The sequence below is a fragment of the Rhinoraja longicauda genome, chromosome 34, assembly GCF_053455715.1.
Source record: "Rhinoraja longicauda isolate Sanriku21f chromosome 34, sRhiLon1.1, whole genome shotgun sequence".
In the NCBI taxonomy this organism is placed as follows: Eukaryota; Metazoa; Chordata; class Chondrichthyes; order Rajiformes; family Arhynchobatidae; genus Rhinoraja; species Rhinoraja longicauda.
Window position 1 is genome coordinate 7,585,445 of NC_135986.1, and position 24,343 is coordinate 7,609,787.

A 24,343-nucleotide genomic window follows, 5' to 3' on the forward strand; every position below is an offset into this window, starting at 1 on the left:
TGGTGCATGTTGGTGGGACCAGCCTGTTGCTGAAGGTGCTCCTCAGGTTGGCCAGTGTGTCACGGGGGAGAGGGAGGGAGCTGTATTGTCCCAGCATGCTCCGCAGTTTGAGGAGCGCCCTCCCCTCCGAGACCCCCTCCCGTAAATCCAATCCAACTTCCCCCCCCCAGGAAGGGGGCCGGCCTTCCCGACGAGTTTGTTGACCCTGTTGGCGTCCGCGACCTTCGCCCTGCTGCCCCGGCGCCCAGCAGCGAAGAAGACGGCGCTGGTCACCGCCGATGGGTGGAACATCTGCAGCATCTCACTGCAGACGTTTAAGGAGCGGAGCTTTCTCAGAAATACAGCCCGCCCCGTCCCTTGTACACGGTCTCAGTGTTCCTGGACCAGTCCCGTTCACTGTCCAGGTACACTCCAAGGTATTTGTACTCCCTGGTAAACTGCACATCCACACCACTGATGGAGACAGGGGACAGGGGTGTTCCTCTCCTCCTAACGTCCACCACCAACTCCTTAACCTTGTCGGTGTTGAGCTGCTGGTGATTCAGCCCGCACCTTTCAACAAATCCACTGTATGACATTCCTTGCCGAACACGTGAATGAATGAATGAATGTGCAAAAAAGTAACCACGATAAAGGAAACGGCCCACTGCCTGTAACTCGTGTTACAGCTAACCTGACTTCTTCAGGTTCAGTCTGAGGAAAGGTCTCGACCCAATAGACAATAGACAATAGGTGCAGGAGGAGGCCATTCGGCCCTTCGAGCCAGCACCGCCATTCAATGTGATCATGGCTGATCATTCTCGATCAGTACCCCGTTCCTGCCTTCTCCCCATACCCCCTGACTCCGCTATCCTTAAGAGCTCTATCTAGCTCTCTCGAATGCATTCAGAGAATTGGCCTCCACTGCCTTCTGAGGCAGAGAATTCCACAGATTCACAACTCTCTGACTCTCTCTCAGTTCTAAATGGCCTACCCCTTATTCTTAAACTGTGGCCCCTTGTTCTGGACTCCCCCAACATTGGGAACATGTTTCCTGCCTCTAACGTGTCCAACCCCTTAATAATCTTATACGTTTCGATAAGATCTCCTCTCATCCTTCTAAATTCCAATTTCTTGAATTCATCTAAACTGGCAAACGGGTGTTTAAACTGTAGGAAGGAACTGCAGATGGTGGTTTACTATTATCTCATCCCAAAATGCTGCAATTCCTCAGCACGACAGTGAATGACACTCAAGGATTAGTAATCTTATACGTTTCAATAAGATCCCCTCTCATCCGTCACGATCATGAAACGCGCAGTCATTTTGCACAAGCTGTGGGGTTATTTAATCACGAATGACTTGATGTGGTTTCAGCAATCCGGACCTGCGCAGGATTGAGCCAGGATGGGAACGGGCGGAGAGCCTTCCACAGATCGGCCCCCACCGAGTACTTGGCACCGGGTCAATGGAGCGCAACAGAATTACAAGTACGGACGCTGGTTTCAAGTACTGTTCAGTTTACGGTCACAGTACCGGGGTACAGTGAAAAGCTTTTGTTGAGTGCTATCCAGTCAGCGGAAAGACAATACATAGTGTAAGAAAATAACTGCAGATGCTGGTACAAATCGAAGGTATTTATTCACAAAATGCTGGAGTAACTCAGCGGGTCAGGCCGCATCTCAGGAGAGAAGGAATGGGCGATGTTTTGGGTCGAGACCCTTCTTCAGTCTGATGTCAGGGGGGCGGGACAAAGGAAGGATATAGGTGGAGACAGGAAGATAGAGGGAGAACTGAGAGTCAGTGGAAGACCCCACCACTGGCCAGATCTTCCCATCCCCTCCCCTTTCTGCGTTCCGCAGAGACCGTTCCCTCCGTAACTCCCTGGTCCACTCGTCCCTTCCTACCCAAACCGCCCCATCCCCGGGCACTTTCCCCTGCAACCGCACGAGATGCAACACCTGTCCCTTTACCTCCCCCCTCAACTCCATCCAAGGACCCAAACAGTCTTTCCAGGTGAGACAGAGGTTCACCTGCACCTCCTCCAACCTCATCTATTGCATCCGCTGCTCTAGAATGTCAACTTCTCTACATCGGCGAAACCAAACGCAGGCTCGGCGATCGCTTCACTCAACACCTTCGCTCAGTCCACCTTAACCAACCTGATCTTCCGGTGGCTCAGCACTTCAACTCCCACTCCCAGTCTGACCTTCCTGTCATGGGCCTCTTCCAGTGCCATAGTGAGGCCCAGCGCAAATTGGAGGAACAGCACCTCATATTTCGCCTGGGCAGCTTGCAGCCCAGTGGTATGAACATTGACTTCTCCAACTTTAGATAGTTCCTCTGTCCCTCCCGTCCCCTCCCCTTCCCAGTTCTCTCTCTATCTTCCTGTCTCCACCTATATCCTTCCTTTGTCCCGCCCCCCTGACATCAGTCTGAAGAAGGGTCTCGACCCGAAACGTCGCCCATTCCTTCTCTCCTGAGATGCTGAGTTACTCCAGCATTTTGTGAATAATTACCTTCGAAAGACAATACATGATTATATGCAGGGTGTCGGGGGTTTATAGGGATAAGGCAGGAGAGAGGGGTTGAGAGGGGAAAGATAGACCGGCCATGATTGAATGGCGGAGTGGACTTGATGGGCCGAATGGCCTAATTCTGCTGCTATCACTTATGAACAATCGAACCATCCGCAGTGTAGAGGTACAGGTGCTCCTCGACTTATGATGGGGGTCACGTTCCTAGAAACCCGTCGTAAACCGAAAGTATCGTAAGCTGGAATGCATTTAATACACGCGATCACGTGGCCGGAAGCAGGCGGTGGCTCGCTAAGGATCGCTGCCGTTTGAACCATCGCAAAGTTGAAATATCGTAAGTCGAAGCATCGTAAGTCAGGGGGCACCTGAATATGATAAAGGGAATAACGTGAAGGACGTTTGGTGCAAGGTGAAGTCCAATCAAAGGTAGTCCGCGGGTCTCCAATGAGGTAGATGGTAGCTCTGGACCGCTCTCTGGTTGTGGTAGGATGGTTCAGTTGCCTGATAACAGCCGGGAAGAAACCGTCTCTGAATCTGGACGTGTCCGTTTTCACACTTCTGTATCTTTTGCCTGATGGGAGAGGGGAGAAGAATTGGATTCCTGTGTGTTTTCAGTACCATCTTCAAGTCAAGTCAATTTTATTTGTAAAGCACATTTAAAAACAACCCACGTTGACCAAAGTGCTGTATAGGATAGGTGACGTTTCGGGTCGGGTCCCTTCTCAGACTGAAGAAGGACCCCGACCCTCTCCTTTTTCTCCAGAGATGCTGCCTGACCTGCTGAGTTATTCCAGCACTCTGTGTCCATCTTTGGTATAAGCCAGCATCTGCAATTCCTAGTTTCTACAGTCAATCTTGGTTCTTGTCTTACAAAAGTGGGCACAAAACCTCATGGATATGTCAGCGAATCAAGGATCTGGAGAGGGAGGAACCGAAGGACAGGAGATGAGGAGGAATGTTTTTGGCCAGAAGGTGGTGAATCTGTGGAATTCATTGCCACAGACGGCTGGCCAAGTCAATGGGTATTTCTAAGGCGGAGACTGACAGATTCTTGCTTAGTAAGGTCAGGGGTTATGGGGACAAAGCAGGAGAATGGGGTTGAGAGGGAACGATAGATCAGCCATGATTGAATGGTAGAGTAGACCTGAAGGGCCGAATGGCCTAATTCTGCTCCTAGAACTCATGAACAGGGAGACTTAGAGGTTCCAACTCCATGATTCCCTGAAACTTGCAATTGAGGTGGATCGGGTAGTGAAGAAGGCATTCGGCATGGATTGTTTCTATGTATCAAATCTTAAGTTGGACTACATTTGGAGCAGCGCATTAATGTTATAAATAGAACAGAGGCATTGGAAAATGTCCAAAAAAAACTAAAAAGGTGATAGCAAAACATGTAGAGAAAGATTCGAGGACCTGGAGCAGTTTTCAGTAGCAAAGAGAAAGCTAAGAGATGATGATAGAAGTCTTTAAAATTATGTCAAGCTTTGATGTGGAGTAGATGTGGAGAAAACATTTTAGCTTGAGGGCAAACTGAGGTTGTAGATTACTTGCTGGATTTTAGAAGAATGAAGGGGGGCCTTATTGAAATTTGCCGAATAGTGAGCGGCCTGGATAGAGTGGATGTGGAGAGGATGTTTCCACTAGTGGGAGAGTCTAGGACCAGAGGGCACAGCCTCAGGAATAAAGGACGTTCCTTCAGAAAGGAGGTGAGGAGGAATTTCTTTAGTCACAGGGTGCTGAATCTGTGGAATTCTTTACCACAGACGGCTGTGGAGGCCAAGTCAATGGATATTTTTAAGGCGGGCATTGTTAGATTCTTGATTAGTGCGGGTGTCAGGGGATATGGGGAGAAGGCAGGAGAATGGGGTTAGGAGGGAGAGATAGATCAGCCATGATTGAATGGCGGAGTAGACTTGATGGGCCGAATGGAGTAATTTGCTCCTTGGAGTTTAGAAGAATGAAGGGGGCCCTTATTGAAACTTGCCGAATAGTGAGCGGCCTGGATGGAGTGGATGTGGAGAGGATGTTTCCACTAGTGGGAGAGTCTAGGACCAGAGGGCATTAAAGGAATAAAAGGACATACTTTCAGAAAGGAAATGAGGAGGAACTATTTTACCACAGAGTGTGAGAAATTGCCACCCCATGGAGGTGCAGAGTGAAATAGCCTAGATGGAGTGCAGGAGAGAGAAGAAATGGGACGATGTGCTGCATGTGTTGAATTAAGCTTCACAGGGGTAGATCCTCAGGGAGCACTAATGCCAATGTGCCTCGGGGGGGGGGGGGGGGGGGGGGGGTGTCGAGGGCTCTATTCCTCTGCTGTAGACCTAATGACCTACAGGCTGCACTTGGCACAGTGTTTATATTGGCACGCAGGTTTGGTTTAGTTTAGTTTAGAGATACAGCGTGGAAACAAGCCCTTCGGCCCACCGATTCTGCACCGACCTGCCATCCCCACACACTAACACGCACCAGAGACAATTTAACATTTACACATTTTTACCGAGGCCAGTTAACCTACAAAGCTGCACGTCTTTGGAGTGTGGGAGGAAACGGAAGATCCCGGACAAAACCCACGCGGGTCACGGGGAGAATGTACAAACTCCGTACAGACGGCGCCCGTGGTGGGGGTGGAGCCCGGGTCTCTGGCGCGGTGAGGCGGCAACTCTACAACCGCGCCACCGTGCCGCATGGCTATTTGCAGGCTTTTGAAAATAGCCAATGAAAAGGCATTTGACATTCACAATTAATGGTGTCATTTCTTCGTCCTTTCTGGAGCAAGCTCTTCTGTAACAACGGCTTTGTACATACTCCCTGTGGCCTGCGTGGGTTTTTTAGATGATTATTTTTTTTAGATTTAGAGATACAGCGCAGAAACAGCCCCTTCGGCCCACCGGGTCCGCGCCGCCCAGCGCCCAGCGATCCCCGCACATTAACACTATCCTACACACACTAGGGACAATTTTTACATTTACCCAGTCAATTAACCTACATACCTGTACGTCTTTGGAGTGTGGGAGGAAACCGAAGATCTCGGAGAAAACCCATGCAGGTCACGGGGAGAATGTACAAACTCCGTACAGACAACGCCCGTAGTCAGGATGGAACCTGAGTCTCCGGCGCTGCATTCGCTGTGAGGCGGCAACTCTACCGCTGCGCCACCATGCCGCCCTTTCTTGGCCGCCATTAGAGTGCAAAACATTCGAGCGCACAGCAGTCCTGAACTACAATCTACCTCATTGGTGACCCTCGGACTATCTTTGATCGGACTTTATCTTGCACTAAACATTATTCCCTTATCATGTAAATGGATCGATTGTGATCATGTATTGTCTTTCCGTTGACTGGTTGACTTTACGTTCCTCCCACACTCCAAAGGCAGATGGGTTTGTAGGCTAATTGGCTTGGTATGAATGTAAAGGTTGTCCCCAGTGTAGAATGGTGTTACGGTGTTAAGGTTTGTAGGCTAATTGGCTTGGTATGAATGTAAAGGTTGTCCCCAGTGTAGGACGGTGTTAGTGTGCGGGGATCGCTGGTTGGTGGGCCGGCCGAAGGGCCTGTTTCGGCGCTGTATCTCCAAACTAAAGTAAACAAGCTGACTGGGTTGGAGGTGGCAGGCTGGGATTATTGTGTGAGGGGGTGAGCCTTGCTGGGCTTTTCTCAGTGGTGTTTCCATGTGACCACCTGGCCGCTGTTGACTTGTTACCCATTCCTGCTTCCACCCCTTCCCCCAGCCACAGCGGCCACTCAGCCCGAAGGCTCACCGCTCATCTCCCAGGATGTGAACCGGGGAAAGCCCGAGGAGATCCGGACTACCTCACGACCCAGCAGACCCGCTGTAAGTACCGAATGCACCTAAAGTCACCGGTCGGTTATTTATTTATTTATTCCATTTGTTGTCACATGTGCCGAGGTACAGTGGAAAGCTTTTACATAGAAACACAGACAACAGGTGCAGGAGGAGGCCACTCGGCACTTCCAGCCAGCACCGCCATTCATTGTGATCATGGCTGATCATCCACAATCAGTAACCCGTGCCTGCCTTCTCCCCATATCCCTTGATTCCACTAGCCCCTAGAGCTCTGTCTAACTCTCTCTTAAATCCATCCAGTGAATCGGCCTCCACTGCCCTCTGTGGCGGAGAATTCCACAGATTCACAACTCTCTGGGTGTAAAAGCCTTTTATCACCTCAGTTTTAAATGGACTCGCCTTTATTCTTAGACAGTGTGTGGCCCCTGGTTCTGGACTCGCCCAACATTTGGAACATTTTTCCTGCATCTAGCTTGTCCCAGTCCTTTTATAATTTTATACGTTTCTATAACATCCCAATAGACAATAGACAATAGGTGCAGGAGGAGGACATTCGGCCCTTCGAGCCAGCACCGCCATTCAATGTGATCATGGCTGATCATTCTCAATCAGTACCCCCGTTCCTGCCTTCTCCCCATACCCCCTGACTCCGCTATCCTTAAGAGCTCTCTCTTGAATGCATTCAGAGAATTGGCCTCCACTGCCCTCTGAGGCAGAGAATTCCACAGATTCACAACTCTCTGACTGAAAAAGTTTTTCCTCATCTCCGTTCTATATGGCCTGCCCCTTATTCTTAAACTGTGGCCCCTGGTTCTGGACTCCCCCAACATTGGGAACATGTTTTCTGCCTCTAACGTGTCTAACCCCTTAATAATCTTATATGTTTCGATAAGATCCCCTTCTCATCCTTCTAAACTCCAGTGAATACAAGCCCAGTCTTTCCAGTCTTTCCTCATATGACAAACCCTCCATCCAGGGGATTAACCTCGTGAACCAACGCTGTACTCCCTCAATAGCAAGGACGTCCTTCCTCAAATTAGGAGACCAAAACTGCACACAATACTGCAGGTGTGGTCTCACCAGGGCCCTGTACAACTGCAGAAGGATGCAGTTGTCGCATGCCAACCAGTCAACGGCAAGACAATACATGATCACAATCGATCCATTTACATGATAAGGGAATAACGTTTAGTGCAAGGTAAAGTCCGATCAAAGATAGTCCGAGGATCACCAATGAGGTAGATAATAGTTCAGCACTGCTGTACGCTCGAATGTTTTGCACTCTAATGGTGGCCAAGAAAGGGCGGCACGGTGGCGCAGCGGTAGAGTTGCCGCCTCACAGCGCCAGAGACCCGGGTTCCATCCCGACCACGGGCGCTGTCTGTACGGAGTTTGTACGTTCTCCCCGTGACCTGCGTGGGTTTTCTCCGAGATCTTCGGTTTCCTCCCACACTCCAAAGACGTGCAGGTTTGTAGGTTAATTGGTTTGGTGTAAATGTAAATTGTCCCGAGTCTGTTGACCTGCGGGGATCGCGGGTCGGCGCGGACGCGGTGGTCCGAAGGGCTTGTTTCCGCGGCTGTACGTCTAAACTAAACCAGATTTAGACCAAAGGGGAAGAAAATTAAAAGAATCTGAAGGAAAAGCAAAGAATGCTGGAAGCACCCGGTGGGTTCGACAGCACCGGTGGAAGTAGAAACAGCTCATGCTTCAGATCATAGAATCTAGTTTGTTTCGTTTATTGTCAAGTGTACCGAGGTACTGTGAAAAGCGTTTGTGGCGTGCTGTTGCAACTGGGAAAGAGAGAAAACATTGGTTTGCAGTTGCAGAAAAGGAAGGCAAGGCGTGCGTCGGATGTGGTAAATACCCTGATAGACAATAGGTGCAGGAAGAGGCCATTCGGCCCTTCGAGCCTGTACGCACCGCCATTCAATGTGATCATGGCTGATCATTCTCAATCAGTAACCCGTTCCTGCCCTCTCCCCATACACCCTGACCCCGCTATCCTTAAGAGCTCTATCTAGCTCTCTCTTGATAGGATGAGGACAAATAACAAGAGGCCCGCCCCTCAGTGCCCCTCAGTGCCCCTCACTGAAGAAGGGTCTTGACCCGAAACACCAATATCTTTTCTCCTTCTAAATTCCAGTGTATACAAGCCTAGTCGCTCCAGTCTATCAACATTCAGGGAATTAAACTGGTAAACCGACGCTGCACTCCCTCAATCGCTTTGCCACAGCCAGTGCCACATCTCTGCTTCTGTGGAGATCGTCCATAGTGCATGTCTCTCCACCACATCAGTAGGTCACCATTGTCTGCACCTCTCCACAGTTGCATTTGTTCTTTGGTGCCATTAGAAGGGTGAGAGGGGATCTTATCGAAACGTATAAGATTATTAAGGGGTTGGACACGTTAGAGGCAGGAAACATGTTCCCAATGTTGGGGGAGTCCAGAACAAGGGGCCACAGTTTAAGAATAAGGGGTCGGCCATTTAGAACGGAGATGAGGAAAAACTTTTTCAGTCAGAGAGTTGTGAATCTGTGGAATTCTCTGCCTCAGAAGGCAGTGGAGGCCAATTCTCTGAATGTATTCAAGAGAGAGCTAGATAGAGCTCTTAAGGATAGCGGAGTCAGGGGGTATGGGGAGAAGGCAGGATTGGGGTACTGATTGTGAATGATCAGCCATGATCACATTGAATGGCGGTGCGTACAGGCTCGAAGGGCCGAATGGCCTCCTCCTGCCCTTATTGTCTATTGTCTATAAGAGTGGCGGGGGCCTGAAAACGCACTGGCAGAGGCAGATGATGAGAGTGGCATTTCAGAGGCATTTGGAGAAGCGCGTGGAAGTGCCGGAAATGGAGGGATAGGGGTTACGTGCAGGCAGATGCGATCGGTCCAACTTTAGTTTGGTTTTTCACGCGTAGGAAGGAACCACAGATGCGGGTCCACACCGAAGATAGGACACAAATAAGCTGGAGTAACCCAGCGGGTCAGGAGGAGTTCTGGAGACAAGGAGTTCTGCACCTATTGTCTATTGTGAGGCAGCAACTCTCCCTCTGCCCATTCTCCGGCAGTTTTGTTTTCTGCCTCAGAAGGAGAGATGGTCTCTTTAAGCAGCAAGTTTCATAAGATGTACAGAGTTAAATGCACTCTTTGCACAAAGTGTAGTAGAGTCTGTCCCCTGGAGCTGTGTGAATCACGACGATCGACAGTACCTCAGGATCACTGATTCACCAGCCAGTCCAGCTCCAGCTCCAGCTCGATGGTGACACCTGCAGTGCAGGACCTGCCACTACAAGCTGCAACTCTTTGAATTAGTTTATTGTCACGTGTACCAACGTACAGTGAAAAGCTTCTGTTGTCTGCTAACCAGTCAGCCGAATACATGATCGCAATCGAGCCGTCCACAGTGTACAGATACATGATAAGGGAATAACGTTTAGTGCAAGGTAAAGCCAATAAAGTCCGATCGAGGATAGTCCGAGGGTCTCCAATGAGGTAGATAGTAGTTCAGCACTGCTCTCTGGTTGTGGTGGGATGGTTCAGTTGCCTGATAACAGCCGGGAAGAAACTGTCCCTGAATCTGGAGGTGTGCGTTTCCACACTTCTGTACCTCTTGCCCCGATGGGAGAGGGGAGAAGAGGGAGTGGCCGGGGGTGAGACTGGTCCTTGATGATGCTGCTGGCCTTGCCGAGGCAGCGTGAGGTGTAGATGGAGTCGGTGGAAGGGAGGTTGGTTTGTGTGACGGTCTGGGCTGCTGGCCTTGCCGAGGCAGCGTGAGGTGTAGATGGAGTCGGTGGAAGGGAGGTTGGTTTGTGTGATGGTCTGGGCTGTGTCCACAATTCTCTGCGATTTCTTGTGATCTTGGATAAAGTTGTTCCCATCTCTGCACAATCTTGAACGTGTGTCACCATAACAGCTCTGGGATCTTGGTTTGACCTTAAATCATGGGAGGAATAGACCGGGTAGATGCAGAGAGTCTCTTGCCCAGAGTAGGTGAATCGAGGACCAGAGGACATAGGTTTAAGATGAAGGGGAAAACATTTAATAGGAATCTGAGGGATAACCTTTTCACATAAAGGGTGGTGGGTGTATGGAACAAGTTCACAAGTTTTCGAAGTAGAATTAGGCCATTCGGCCCATCGAGTCTACCCCACCATTCAATCATGACTGATCTCTGCCTCGTAATCCCAATTTCCTGCCTTCTCCCCATAACCCTTGACACCCGTTCTAAACAAGAATCTGAATATCTCTGCCTTAAAAATATCCACTGACTTGGCCTCCACAATGAGACCCACGGATTAACTCCCCTCTGACTAAAGAAGTTCCTACTTGCCTTCTTTCTAAAGCTGCCGGAGGAGGTAGTTGAGGCTGGGACTATCCCAACGTTTAAGAAACAGTTAGACAGGTACATGGATAGGGCAGGTTTGGAGGGATATGGACCAAACGCAGGCAGGTGGGACTAGTGTAGCTGGAACATGTTGGCTGGTGTGGGCAAGTTGGGCCGGAGGGCCTGTTTCCACACTGTATCATTCTATGGCTCTGTGACCTGCTGAAGCTGGTACATGTGTTTCATGTTGCTGTACTTTGTAAATGTTCGAGCATTATGCTTTGTATTCTACCCAAGCCTTCTCAAGGGCCTTATTCATGCAACCAAGAGCGGTGACTAACCGATGTCATATGAACAAGTAATCATCTGCCAACTGTCTGCCCAAGATAACAAAATAATGGAGAATATTTGACATTCACGGCAAGCCCAGTAGTTTAGTTTAGTTTAGAAATACAGCACGGAAACAGGCCCTTCGGCCCACCGGGTCCGCGCCCACCAGCGATCCCCGCACACTAACACTGTCCTACACACACGAGGGACGATTTACATTTGTACCAAGCCAATCAACCCACTAACCTGCACGTCTTTGGAGTGCGGGAAGAAACCGAAGATCTCGGAGAAACCCCCATGCGGGGAACGTAAGACTGCGTACAGACAGCGCCCCTAGTCGGGATGGAACCCGGGTCTCTGGCGTTGCAAGCGCTGTAAGGCGGCAACTCTACCGTCGCGCCACCCGTTTTGAATATAAGCTATTGAATTCTGGAATGATCTAAGGCAACCTGTGTTAACTATGAGTGCCATGCAAATTTATTCCCAAATTGTCAAGTCTCTTTAGTGTTTCTTTGATAGAAATGTCATTATAGTTGTTTGAGCGGCAATGTTGTATATGAATTACCTTCGTGTTTGCTCATGTTTAACTGTCTGCCTTCTTTCCTTTTGCCTGCCAAACTTTGCAAACCTGCAGAGCTATAAGAGGGCAATAGGCGAGGTTAGTGCCATTCTATGTTCCAACGTCGTGGCTTTATGGTTGATGATCAATGTGCACTGCACCTAGGGTCAATCTCGCTTAGCGCTGGGGTTTGGAAGTAAATGTAAATGCATCCCTCCCTCTCTCTCTCTCTCCCCTCTTCCCCCCCCCTCTCTCTATTTCTCTCCCTCTCCCCCTCTCTCTCCCTCCCTCTCCCCTCTCCACCCTTCTCTCTCTCCCTCTCCCCTTTCTCTATCGCTCCCTCTCCTTCTCACCCTCTTTGTCCCTCTCCTTCCTCTCTCCTTTTCCCCCGCCCTCTCTCCTTCCTCTCCGTCCCCTTCTTCCCCTCTCCTCTCCCTCTCCACTCTCTTTATCCCTCTCTCCCTCTCTTTTCTCTCTCCTTTCCCCCCTCTCACTCTCCCCCTCTTTATTCCTCTCTCTCTCCCTCTCCTTCCTCTCTCTCTCCTTTTCCACCTCCCTCTCTCCCTCCCTTCCCCTTCTCTCCCCATCTCTCTCTCCCCCTCCCTCCCCCCTCTTGCTCTCTCTCTCCCTCTCCTTCTCCCCCTCTTTCTTTATCCCTCTCTCCCTCTCCTTCCTCTCTCTCCTTTACACCCTCCCTCTCCCCTTCCTCTCCCTCCCTTCCCCTTCTCCCCCTCCCCTCTCTCTCCCCCTCCACCCCCTCTCTCCCTCTCCCCTCTCTCTCGCTTCCTCTCCCCTCTCCCTCCTTTCTCCTTTTCACCCTCCCTTTCCCTTCTCCCCTTCTCCTCTCTCTCCTTCTCCCCCTCTCACTCCCACTCCTCCTCCCCCTCTTTCTTTATCCCTCTCTCCCTCTCGTTCCTCTCTCTCCTTTTCCCCCTCCCTCTCCCCTCCCTCCCTTCCCCTCTCCCCACTCTCTCTCCCCACTCCCCTCTCCCACATGCACAGAGTTATCAGCACTGCTGAAGCAGTAATTCAGTTGCAGCAGCTGTGGGTAACGTTGGAAGACTTGATGCTCGACCAATACTCAATAAAGACATTGAGGTTATTGAAGTGAAAGTAGGCTTCAGGCTGCACCATGACATGTGTTTACAGTCAAGGGGAGAAAGATTTCATCGCAACCTGAGGGATAACAATCTTACACAAAGGGTGGTGGGTGTATGGAACGAACTGCCGGGGGTAATGGAGCATTTAAGAAACATTTAGACAGGTGCATGGATAGGACAGGTTTAGATGGATATGGGCCAAACACAGGCAAGTGGGACTCGTGTCGATGGGGCATGTTGGTCGGTGTGGGCAAACTGTGCCGAAGAGCCTGTTTCCAGGCTGTATCACTTTGACCTGCTATATGTCTCTACCTTTATATTCATGAGTGATTGGAGAATTAGGCCATTCGGCCCATCAAGTGTAGAAACATTGAAAATAGGTGCCAGCACCGCCATTCATTGTGATCATGGCTGATCATCCACAATCAGTAACCCGTGCCTGCCTTCTCCCCATATCCCTTGATTCCGCTAGCCCCTAGAGCTCTATCTAACTCTCTCTTAAATTCATCCAGTGAATTGGCCTCCACTGCCCTCTGTGGCAGAGAATTCCACAAATTTACAACTCTCTGGGTGAAAACATTTACTCTGGAAAGATGGCTAAAGGAATCATTGATCAAAGATAGTCAGAGAGTGGACTAGTCTAGTTGGAAATTATATTGTAAGTAGTGCTCATTCCAAACTAATTAAAATTCCATTTAAAACTTACCTGATGGTCCTCTTTGCGTAAATTCTTCAAATGCTGAGTGAATTTTGCAAGATTCCTGCATTTAAGAACAGATTTGATGTTGTGAAAGGGGGTCTCTAGAGGCATGCAGCCCGGAAACAAGCCCAACTCATCCACGCCAACCTAGACACACAATCTAAGCTAGTTCTGTAAAGAGAATTTGCCAAATTTAAGACACATCTCAACACAATCATAGCGACTAGGCGAGGTAAATTATTCTTCTTCTTCTTGCGTATGGCGTGCGCAGCCTAAAGTTGTAGGCCAAGGGTAGACATCGAGGCCAGGGCAGCATCAATTGCTGGGCGGATGGCCTTGATGCCACCAGGGAAAAGTCATTCACGACGTGTGGGATAGACAATAGACAATAGGTGCAGGAGGAGGCCGAAGTCAAATCCCGAGGTAAACTATTAAATGCTCATTATTTATATATATTGAAGATAGGCACAAAATGCTGGGGCAACTCAGCGGGACAGGCAACATCTCTGGAGAGAAGGAATGGGCGACGTTTCGGGTCCAGACCCTTCTTCAGACTGTTTGAAGCATCATCTATTCCTTCTCTTCAGAGATGTCTACAGTTTAGTTTATTGTCACGTGTACGGAGGTACAGTGAGAAGCTTTTGTTGCGTGCTAACCAGTCAGCGGAAAGACAAGACACGATTACAATCGAGCCGTCCACAGTGTACAGATACATGATAAGGGAATAACGTTTAGTGCAAGGGAAAGCCAGCAAAGTCCCATCAAGGATAGTCCGAGGGTCACCAATGAGGTTGATGCTCTCTGGTTGTGGTAGGATACTGCTGAGTTACTTCAGCATTTTTTGTCTATCTTCCTGCACATTATATATATATATATATATTGATGCTACATTGACATGTAATGTTTGTTATGATCCTTATTTTAATTGTTCAACAGTGTGTCAAAAGCTTTCCTCTTTTATTAGGAGGCCATTTTGAGCACTGGCTCGTGGGTGACGATCAAAAGTCTCCATTTTGTTTCTACCTGGGTGATTTCAAGAGTTGAACGTCTTGGGTTGACAGTGTTGTCTGTGTGTGGGCTCCGTTGGGTTGTGTCGCTTCCGACGGCCCGTTGTGAAAGGCCTTCTGCATTTCCCCTCAAGGACATGCTGAACCTGGGCAAGGATGGCCGCCCCGACGAGCTGCCCAAGCCGCCGGTCAAAGTGATGGACTACTCGTCCTCCAGCGAGGAGTCTGGCAGCACCGACGATGACGACGAGGAAGGAGAGAACGAGCGCCAGGACGAGAACCTCTCCAGCTCCGACGGTTCCCGATCAGGGTGCGTACCGGGACGGGGCGATGAACGGATAAACGGTCCTCTATTCAAGCCTGTCCCCAGCTGCACCTGAAACGCCCCCCATTCCTACTCTCCAGAGGTGCTGCCTGTCTGTCTGCCCCGCTGGGTTCCTCCAACTTTCTGTGTCTTATCTTCCGTGAAATGCTTTGTTTGGCATACAAGTCACACGGCAGACCTCACCGAGACCATCCCCACGAGAGACCAAACTGTCCTGGGCCTCCTCCATTGTCAGAGTGAGGCCCAGCGCAAAGTGGAGGAACAGCACCTCATATATCGTTTGGGAAGCTCACACCCCAGTGGTATGAACATTGACTTCTCTAACCTCAGGTAGCCCCTGCTGTCCCTCTCTCTCTCCATCCCCTCCCCCTTCCCAGGTCCCCCATCAGTCTTCCCGTCTCCGACTACATCCTATCTCTGTCCCGCCCCCTCCCCTGACATCAGTCTGAAGAAGGGTCTCGACCCGAAACCTCGCCCATTCCCTTTCTCCAGAGGATGGGTGACGTAGGAAACCTGTCCTATCCATGTACCTGCCTAAATGTTTCTTAAACGTTGCAATAGTCCCAGCCTCAACTACCTCCTATGGCAGCTCGTTCCATACACCCACCAACAATTGTGTGAAAACGTTGCCCCTCAGGTTCCTATTAAATCTCCCCCCCCCCTCACCTTAAACCCATGTCCTATGGTTCTCAATTTCCCGACACTGGGCAAGAGACTGTGCGTCTACCCGATCTATTCTTCTCATGTTTTTGACACCTCGATAAGATCTCCTCTCATCCTCCTGCGCTCCAAGGAATAGAGACCCAGCCTGCTCAACCTCTCCCTGTAGCTCACACCCTCGAGTCCTAGGTTTTGTTTTGTTTAGAGATACAGCGCGGAAACAGGCCCTTCAGCCCACCGAGTCCCCACCGACCAGCAATCCCCGCACACTAACAGCGTCCTCCTACACACACCAGGGACAAATTGCAATCATACCAAGCCAATTAACCTACAGACCTGCACGTCTTTGGAGTGTGGGAGGAAACCGGAGCACCCGGAGAAAACCCACGCGGGTCACGGGGAGAACGTACAAACTCCACACAGACGGCGCCCGTAGTCGGGATCGAACCCGGGTCTCCCATGTGTCGTCCATGCATTATGTTTTAAATTTTTATTCTTCAGGCAAAACCGTGCCAATGACGGTGACACAGACAGCGTCAGCACAATGGTGGTTCACGATGATGAAGAGCCCGCAGTGGTTGAAACGTCCAACAGCAGCTACGGAGACGGGACGATGATAGTTCAGAGGGTAGGTTCGGTGCTCGTGTATCCCTCTCGTATTAGAAAAGAGTCCTGGCCTTCGGGAGCAACGCAGAGTTTTGCAATGGCAACCATGGTAACAATGGGATCCAATTCATCGCATAATGTCACTCCTCCATCTGGTCCCTGCTCTGTGGAAGTGGGATTCACTGCCACAGAAGGCCGTTTAGGCCAAGGCTATTAGTTTAGTTTAGAGATACAGCACGGAAACAGGCCCTTCGGCCCACCGAGTCTGCTCCGACCAGCGATCCCCGCACACTAACACCATCCTACACCCACTCGGGACAATATACACACAAACCAAGCCAATTAACCTACAAACCTGCACGTCTTTGGAGTGTGGGAGGAAACCGGAGATCTTGGAGAAAAATTGTCTATTGTCTAAAATCCACGCAAGTCACGGAGAGAACATGCAAACTCCGTACAGACAGCACCCAGAGTCGGGATTGAACCCGGGTCTCCGGCGCTGTAAGGCAGCAACTCTACCGCTGCGGCACCGCGGCTGCCCAGGTCAATGGATATAGTTACGGCAGAGATAGATAGATAGTTAACACGTTTAATGCTCTTCATATCACTTATGAACTTATGAAGAGTGTTAAACATGACAGCACAACCTAACGGTTAAGTAACAACAGACAATAGGTGCAGGAGGAGGCCATTCGGCCCTTCGAGCCTGTACGCACCGCCATTCAGTGTGATCATGGCTGATCATTCTCAATCAGTACCACGTTCCTGCTTTCTCCCCCATACCCCTTGATTCCTTTAGCCCAAAGACTCTAACTCTCTTGAATGCAAGTTTGGACTTGCTGCATATTTCAATGGAGATCAGCGTTTGTATTATCACGACGTTTAAAAAGACAAGTCGTAGGGGCAGAATTAGGCCATTTAGCCCATCAAGCCTGCTCCACCATTCAATCATGGCTGATCCATCTTTCCCTCTCAACCCCATTCTCCTGCCTTCTCCCCATAACCCCTGACACCCGCACTAATCAAGAATCTGTCAACCTACCCAACATCCCAACACCCAACAACCTAGCTACCTGACCTACCAAACATCATAGCCACCTAACCCACCCAACATCATAGCCTAGCCTGGCCTACCCAACATCATAGCCACCTAACCTACCCAACATCATAGCCACCTAACCTACCCAACATCATAGCCTAGCCTGGCCTACCCAACATCATAGCCACCTAACCCACCCAACATCATAGCCTAGCCTGGCCTACCCAACATCATAGCCACCTAACCTCCCAACATCATAGCCACCTAACCTACCCAACATCATAGCCTAGCCTGGCCTACCCAACATCATAGCCTAGCCTAACTACCCAACATCATAGCCTAGCCTAACTACCCAACATCATAGCCACCTAACCTAACCAACATCATAGCCTAGCCTAACTACCCAACATCATAGCCTAGCCTGGCCTACCCAACATCATAGCCACCTAACCTACCCAACATCATAGCCTAGCCTGGCCTACCCAACATCATAGCCACCTAACCTACCCAACATCATAGCCACCTAACCTACCCAACATCATAGCCACCTAACCTACCCAACATCATAGCCTAGCCTGGCCTACCCAACATCATAGCCTGGCCTAACTTAAACGTGAAGGTAGACACAAAATGCTGGAGTAACTCAGTGGGTCAGGCACCATCTCAGGAGAGAAGGAAAGGGTGACAATTTGGGTGGAGACCCTAACTTAAACGTGCTCAGAACACTTACATTAGCCTACAGTGGGGCAAAATCATCTAACACAAAGGCCATTTTGTAATAAAATTCCAAATTCACAGTAGGGTTTCTACTGAATGTGTATGGCTTTTGCACGACCGTAAAGTCGAAGCAATCTCACGTCGAGGAGCAGCTGTATATCACCGGCAGTCTTGCTTTTCTCTCCACAGACCCCTGAGGAGGAACGAGGCGTCCTTCATGCGGACAGCAATGGCTTCACCACTCACGTCAATCTGCCCGACCTGGTGAGGCAGAGTCATTCCCCACCGACACTAAAGGCCCCAAATCACAGCAGGATGACAGCATAGCTGAGGTGAGTGTGGCTGCCCCTCCATCTTGTCTGGAGAAGGGTCTCCAGCCCAAACATCACCCGCTCCTTCTCTCCAGAGATGCTGCCTGTCCCGCTGAGTTCCTCCAGCATTTTGTGTCTACCTTTGATCTAAACCAGCATCTGCAGTTCTTTCCTAATTAAGAATCTGAAGACTCCCTCCCTCTCTCTCTCTCCATCCCTCCATCTCTCTCTCTCCCCATCTTTCTTTCTCTCTCTCCATCTCTCTCTCCATCTCCCATCTCGCTCTCTCTCTCTCTCCCCCTCTCTCTCCCTCCCTCTCTCTCTCTCTCTTTCTCTCTCTCTCTCTCTCTCTCTCTCTCTCTCTCTCTCTCTCTCTCTCTCTCTCTCTCTCTCTTTCTTTCTCCCTCCCTCTGTCTCTCTCTCTCCATCTCCATCTCTCTCTCCCTCCCTCCCTCTCTCTCTCCCTCCCTCTCTCCCTCCCTCCCTCCCTCTCTCCTCCCTCCCTCTCTCTTCCCTCCCTCTCGCTCTCTCTCCCTCCCCCTCTCTCTCTCTCCATCTCTCTCTCCCTCTCTCTCCCCCTCTCTCTCTCTCTCTCTCTCTCTCTCTCTCTCTCTCCTCTCTCTCTCTCTCTCTCTCTCTCTCTCCCTCTCTCTCTCCCTCTCTCTCCCCTTCTCTCTCCATATCTCACTCTCCATATCTCTCTCTATAATATCTTCAGTCAGTCAGGCTATACCTTTGGAGAAGTGTTGAACTAATGCTTCACATTCAAGACCCTTTGTCCAGCTCTGACAAAGTGTTCTTCAACGTTTCTACATTTGCAGCCTGACCTGTGGTGAACTTTGAGTATTTTTTGTTTTCAGTTCTGATTTCCAGCAAATGCAGACTAATCCATTCCCTGAGACTTGTATACTTTAACTGCCTGCTAAAGCTCAGAGAGCAAGTCTTGTGCTTGAGTGTTTCTGGACTCCCACCAACTAGCAGTGTGTGTAAGAGGCATTCTGGAGCAGCGTGCAGAAGTCTGGCTAATTATTCTGGCCAGTTTCCTCATCTCACGGAGACAGGAAGCCATTGTTGACATTCTCAAAGGGATAGCATAAACCCTGAAGGGCTGAGTGGCCTTTTCTCATGCTGTGCTTTTGTGGTTGGTCTAAGCCAATGACTGTTTTTTTTCCAACAAGATGTCTTGTTTCAGTTTCAGTCAAGAGGCCTGGTGAAATCCCCAGGAAAGTCGTCTTTTACTACCTTTGTTGACCTTGGCATGTATCAGATGGGTGCTGGTGGGGAATCCATACAAATCGCTGGTGAGTCCAGAAATATACTGTTTAGAGATACAGCGCGGAAACAGGCCCTTCGGCCCACCGGGTCCGCGCCGACCAGCGATCCCCGCACACTAACACTATCCCACACCCACTAGGGACAATTTTTACATTTACCAAGCCAATTAACCTACAAACCTGCACGTCTTTGGAGTGTGGGAGGAAACCGAAGATCTCGGGGGAAACTCACGGGGAGAACGTACAAACTCCGTACAGACAGCGCCCGTAGTCGGGATCGAACCTGGGTCTCCGGCGCTGCTTTCGCTGTAAGGCGGCAACTCTACCGCCGCGCCACCGTGACCGGCCTTCTTATAAAATCATGAGAGGAATAGACTGAGTAGACGCACAGAGTCTCTTGCCCGGAGTAGGACAATCGAGGACCAGAGGACATGGGTTTAATGTATTGTGTTCTGTTCTAGGCACCAACTTATCGTAAAGATGTTGTCAAGTTGGAAAGGGTGCAGAGAGAGTTTGCGAGGATGTTGCCAGGACTTGAGGGCCTGAGCTATAGGGAGAGGTTGAGCAGGCTGGGACTTTATTTCTTAGAGCGCAGGAGGATGAGCGGTGATCTTGTAGTGATGTACGAGATCATGAGAGGAATAGATCGGGTAAACACACCGAGTCACTTGCCCAGAGTGGGGAATCGTAGAACTAGAAGACAGAGGTTTACGGTGAGGGGGGAAAGATTTAATAGGAGCCTGAGGGGTAACTATCACACAAAGGGTGGTGGGCTTAAGAACAAGGAGGTAGTTGAGGCAACTTTTAATAAACATTTGGACAGGTCGAGGATAGGAAAGGTTTAGGGATATTGGGCAAAGGTAGGTAGGTGGGACTAGTTAGTGTAGATGGGACATGTTGGTCGGGGTGGGCAAGTAGTTTCCACACTCTATAACTTACGTCCTCCCTACCCATGTCACCCAAACTCTCTCCTCAGTGGTGGCTATTAAAACACCCTCGTTACACAGGAGTGCCAAATTGCAGGAATTTAATCTGCAATGAATCGAAGGCATTGCTGGGGCAGCTCAATGGCACAGCGAGTAGACTTACTGCCTCACAGCGCCAGAGACCCGGGTTCCATCCTGACCACGGGTGCTGTCTGTACGTAGTTTGTACCTTCTCCCCGTGACCTGCGTGGGTTTTCTCTGGCATATCATATCATCATATCATATATATACAGCGCGGAAACAGGCCTTTACGGCCCACCAAGTCCGCGCCGCCCAGCGATCTTCGGTTTCCTCCCACACTCCAAAGACGTGCAGGTTTGTAGGTTAATTATCATATCATATCATATATATACAGCCGGAAACAGGCTTTGGTTAAATTGTAAATTGCCCCCAGTGCGTGTCTTTTTTTCGATTTAGAGATACAGCGCGGAAACAGGCCCTTCGGCCCACCAGGTCCGCGCCGCCCAGCGATCCCCGCACATTAACACTATCCTACACACACTAGGGACAATTTTTACATTTGCCCAGTCAATTAACCTACAAACCTGCACGTCTTTGGAGTGTGGGAGGAAACCGAAGATCTCGGAGAAAACCCACGCAGGTCACGGGGAGAACGTACAAACTCCGTACAGACGGCGTCCGTAGTCAGGATCGAACCTGAGTCTCCGGCGCTGCATTCGCTGTAAGGCAGCAACTCTACCGCTGCGCCACCATGCTGTTCCAGATTGCCTGTTGTGGTCTCTGGAACTTTCCAGGCGCTTGCTTTCTCCCCTTGTAAGACAGCACGGCTCCAAAGCTGATCCAGTATCTCCTCGGGTAATTCATGCCAAGTTTAGCGGGGAGCCCAGCTGCCAAACACATGGCAGTGGCTTAGAATCACGAGCATCGCGATGGAGAAAATAGCTGAACAGACCCATTGTCTGGGGATTTAAAGTGAGCGCATATCGCCCCCTGTGGGTGGTAAAAGGGGGAACGAGAGGCTGCAGACTGCCTTCCTCTACTTCTTTCGTGTCAATCATCCATGTTTCAAACGTTACATCGCTGTCATCGTCCGTCCTGAAAAGGGCCCAAGCTTCCGGCCACAATCAGTGGGAGCCATCACTTGTACAGTAGATGATGGTGGTAGCAGAGTTAGCACAGGACATGTCCAGTTTCCAGCCCTGCCACATGGATGCTTCTGCTATGGGGCCTGCAGATTGCCTTAAAAGACATCGATCTCCAGAAATCCCCAGATAATACACAGTGATACAGCGTGGAAACAGGCCCTTAGGCCCAACTTGCCCACACCGGCCAACAAGGGGTCATAGTTTAAGGATAAGGGGGAAGTCTTTTAGGACCGAGATGAGAAAGTTTTTTTTCACACAGAGAGTGGTGAATCTGTGGAATTCTCTGCCACAGAAGGTAGTTGAGGCCAGTTCATTGGCTATATTTAAGAGGGAGTTAGATGTGGCCCTTGTGGCTAAAGGGATCAGGGGGTATGGAGAGAAGGCAGGTACGGGATAATGAGTTGGATGATCAGCCATGATCATATTGAATGGCGGTGCGTACAGGCTCGAAGGGCCGAATGGCCTACTCCTGCACCTATTTTCTATGTTTCCATGTCTCATCTACACTAATCCCACCTACCTGAGTTTGGTCCATATCCCTCCAAACCTGTCCAATCCATGCGCCTGTCTGACTGTTTGTTAAACGTTGCGATAGTACGTGCCTCAACTACCTCCTGTGGCAGTGCATCCGATACACCCACCACCCTCTGTGTGAAAACATTACCCCTCGGGTAAATATTAAACCCCCCTCACCTTAGTCCTATGTCCTATGGTTCTCGATTCCCCTACTCTGGGTAAGAGATGATTGTTCACGCTTCATAAATTAATGTGAATTCTCTGCCTCAGAAGGCAGTGGAGGCCAATTCTCTGAATGCATTCAAGAGAGAGCTAGATAAAGCTCTTAAGGATAGCGGAGTCAGGGGGTATGGGGAGAAGGCAGGAACGGGGTACTGATTGAGAATGATCAGCCATAATCACATTGAATGGCGGTGCTGGCTCAAAGGGCCGAAAGGCCTCCTCCTGCACCTATTGTCTATTGATAGGGGCAGAATTAGGCCATTCGGCCCATCAAGTCTACTCCGCCATTCAATCATGGCTGATCTATCTCTCCCTCCTAACCCTATCCTCCTGCCTTCTCCCCATGACCACTGACACCCGCACTAATCAAGAATCTATCCATCTCTGCCTTAAAAATATCCATTAAGAAATATACTAATTCTTGATCAGTGCGGGTGTCAGGGGTTATGGGGAGAAGGCAGGAGAATGGGGTTGGGAGGGAGAGATAGACCAGCTGTGATTGTATGGCGTAGTGGACCTGATGGGCCGAGTGGCCTAGTTCCGCTCCTGTCGCTTACGACCTTTTGACGGTGGTTAACTCTGGTTGTTAATAAACTCTTTTGTCTCCTCCTCCTCCTAGGATTGAGTATCAGCGACGTGAGCCGACTAAACCAGCAGAAAAACGAGGACAGGAAATGCTCAGTGGTGAATGTAAACCCTGCCAACACTCGGCCGCACAGCGACACGCCAGAGATTCGCAAATACAAGAAGCGTTTCAACTCTGAAATACTCTGCGCCGCACTGTGGGGTCAGTAATGGAAGTGTTGACTCTTAAATGTCCCTTGGAGAAGGGTCGCCACCCGAAACGTCACCCATTCCTTCTCTCCCGAGATGCTGCCTGACCCGCTGAGTTACTCCAGCATTTTGTGAATAAATACCATAAATGTCCCTGTCACTTCTGGATTGCTCCCTGTTCAGATCGGTGTGTCACAGAATGGAAACAGGCCCAACTTGCCCACTCCGGCCAACACTAGTCCCACCTGCCGCCGTTTGGACCATATCCCTCCAAACCTGCCCTATCCGTGTACCTGTCCAACTGTTTCTTAAACGTTGGGATAGTCCCAGCCTCAACTACCTATTTGTGGAATTCTCTGCCAATTTGTGGAATTCTCTGCCACAGAGGGCAGTGGAGGCCAATTCACTGGATGGATTTAAAATAGTTAGATAGAGCTCTAGGGACTAGTGGAATCAAGGGATATGGGGAGAAGGCAGGCACGGGTTACTGATTGTGGATGATCAGCCATGATCACAATGAATGGCGGTGCTGGCTCGAAGGGCCAAATGGCCTCCTCCTGCACCTATTTTCTATGTTTCAACCTCCTCTGGCAGCTTGTTCCATACACCCACCACCCTCTGTGTGAAAAGGCTGCCCCTCAGGTTCCTATTAAATCTTCTCCCTCCTCACCTTAAACCTGTGGTCCTCGATTCCCCAACTCTGGGCAAGAAACTGTATCTACGCGATCTATTCCTCTCATGACGATCTGTACCTCTAAAGTAAACTAAACTCTAAATGTGATCTTACCTACGTGGTGCGTAAATGCCACATGACTGGCCTCCCTCCCTCCCTCCCTCCCTAATGGGGTGGGGACACATTATGTTTGTTGTCGTGAGGCTGGTTCAACCTTGCATCCTGTGCTGTGTTGAAGGTGTGAATCTGCTGGTGGGAACAGAGAATGGACTCATGCTCCTGGACCGAAGTGGGCAAGGCAAAGTCTACAGCCTCATCAGCCGCCGGCGTTTCCAGCAGATGGACGTGCTGGAAGGACTCAACCTCCTCATCACCATATCAGGTGAACCTTTTTACCCCTCTGGAACCCAAGCTAATGATCCTGGCATCCACACGTTTGACAGCACTGGGCCCGTACTTGCTGGAGTTTAGAAAGACATGGGGGGGGGGGATCCTCATTGAAACCAAAGATAATAGAGAGGAGCAAAATAGACCACTCTGTCAAAATCACCTATACTGAAGTGTAGGCCCCAAAGGAGCCATTTTAGTAAGCAAAACCCGCCGTCCGTTATGCCTCTCGCAGTGTAATCAGTGTTTTGGGGGAACAGTATAATAAAAATGCAGAATATATCTCAATAGACAACAGGTGCAGGAGGAGACCATTCGGCCCTTCGAGCCAGCACCGCCATTCAATGTGATCACGGCTGATCATTCTCAATCAGTACCCCGTTCCTGCCTTCTCCCCATACCC

General features: G+C 50.0%; 1 protein-coding gene across 1 annotated transcript in view; it reads left to right on the top strand.

The window, feature by feature from the left end:
• LOC144609310 (misshapen-like kinase 1) overlaps nucleotides 1-24,343 on the top strand; it is a 161,055-nt gene that overhangs the window by 127,459 nt on the left and 9,253 nt on the right. The window contains 10 exon segments of the mRNA XM_078427741.1: nucleotides 1,357-1,469; nucleotides 6,248-6,351; nucleotides 11,613-11,636; nucleotides 14,479-14,654; nucleotides 15,831-15,957; nucleotides 17,881-17,974; nucleotides 17,977-18,023; nucleotides 19,195-19,303; nucleotides 22,726-22,893; nucleotides 23,792-23,935. Coding sequence (XP_078283867.1) covers nucleotides 1,357-1,469; nucleotides 6,248-6,351; nucleotides 11,613-11,636; nucleotides 14,479-14,654; nucleotides 15,831-15,957; nucleotides 17,881-17,974; nucleotides 17,977-18,023; nucleotides 19,195-19,303; nucleotides 22,726-22,893; nucleotides 23,792-23,935 — 1,106 coding nt within the window.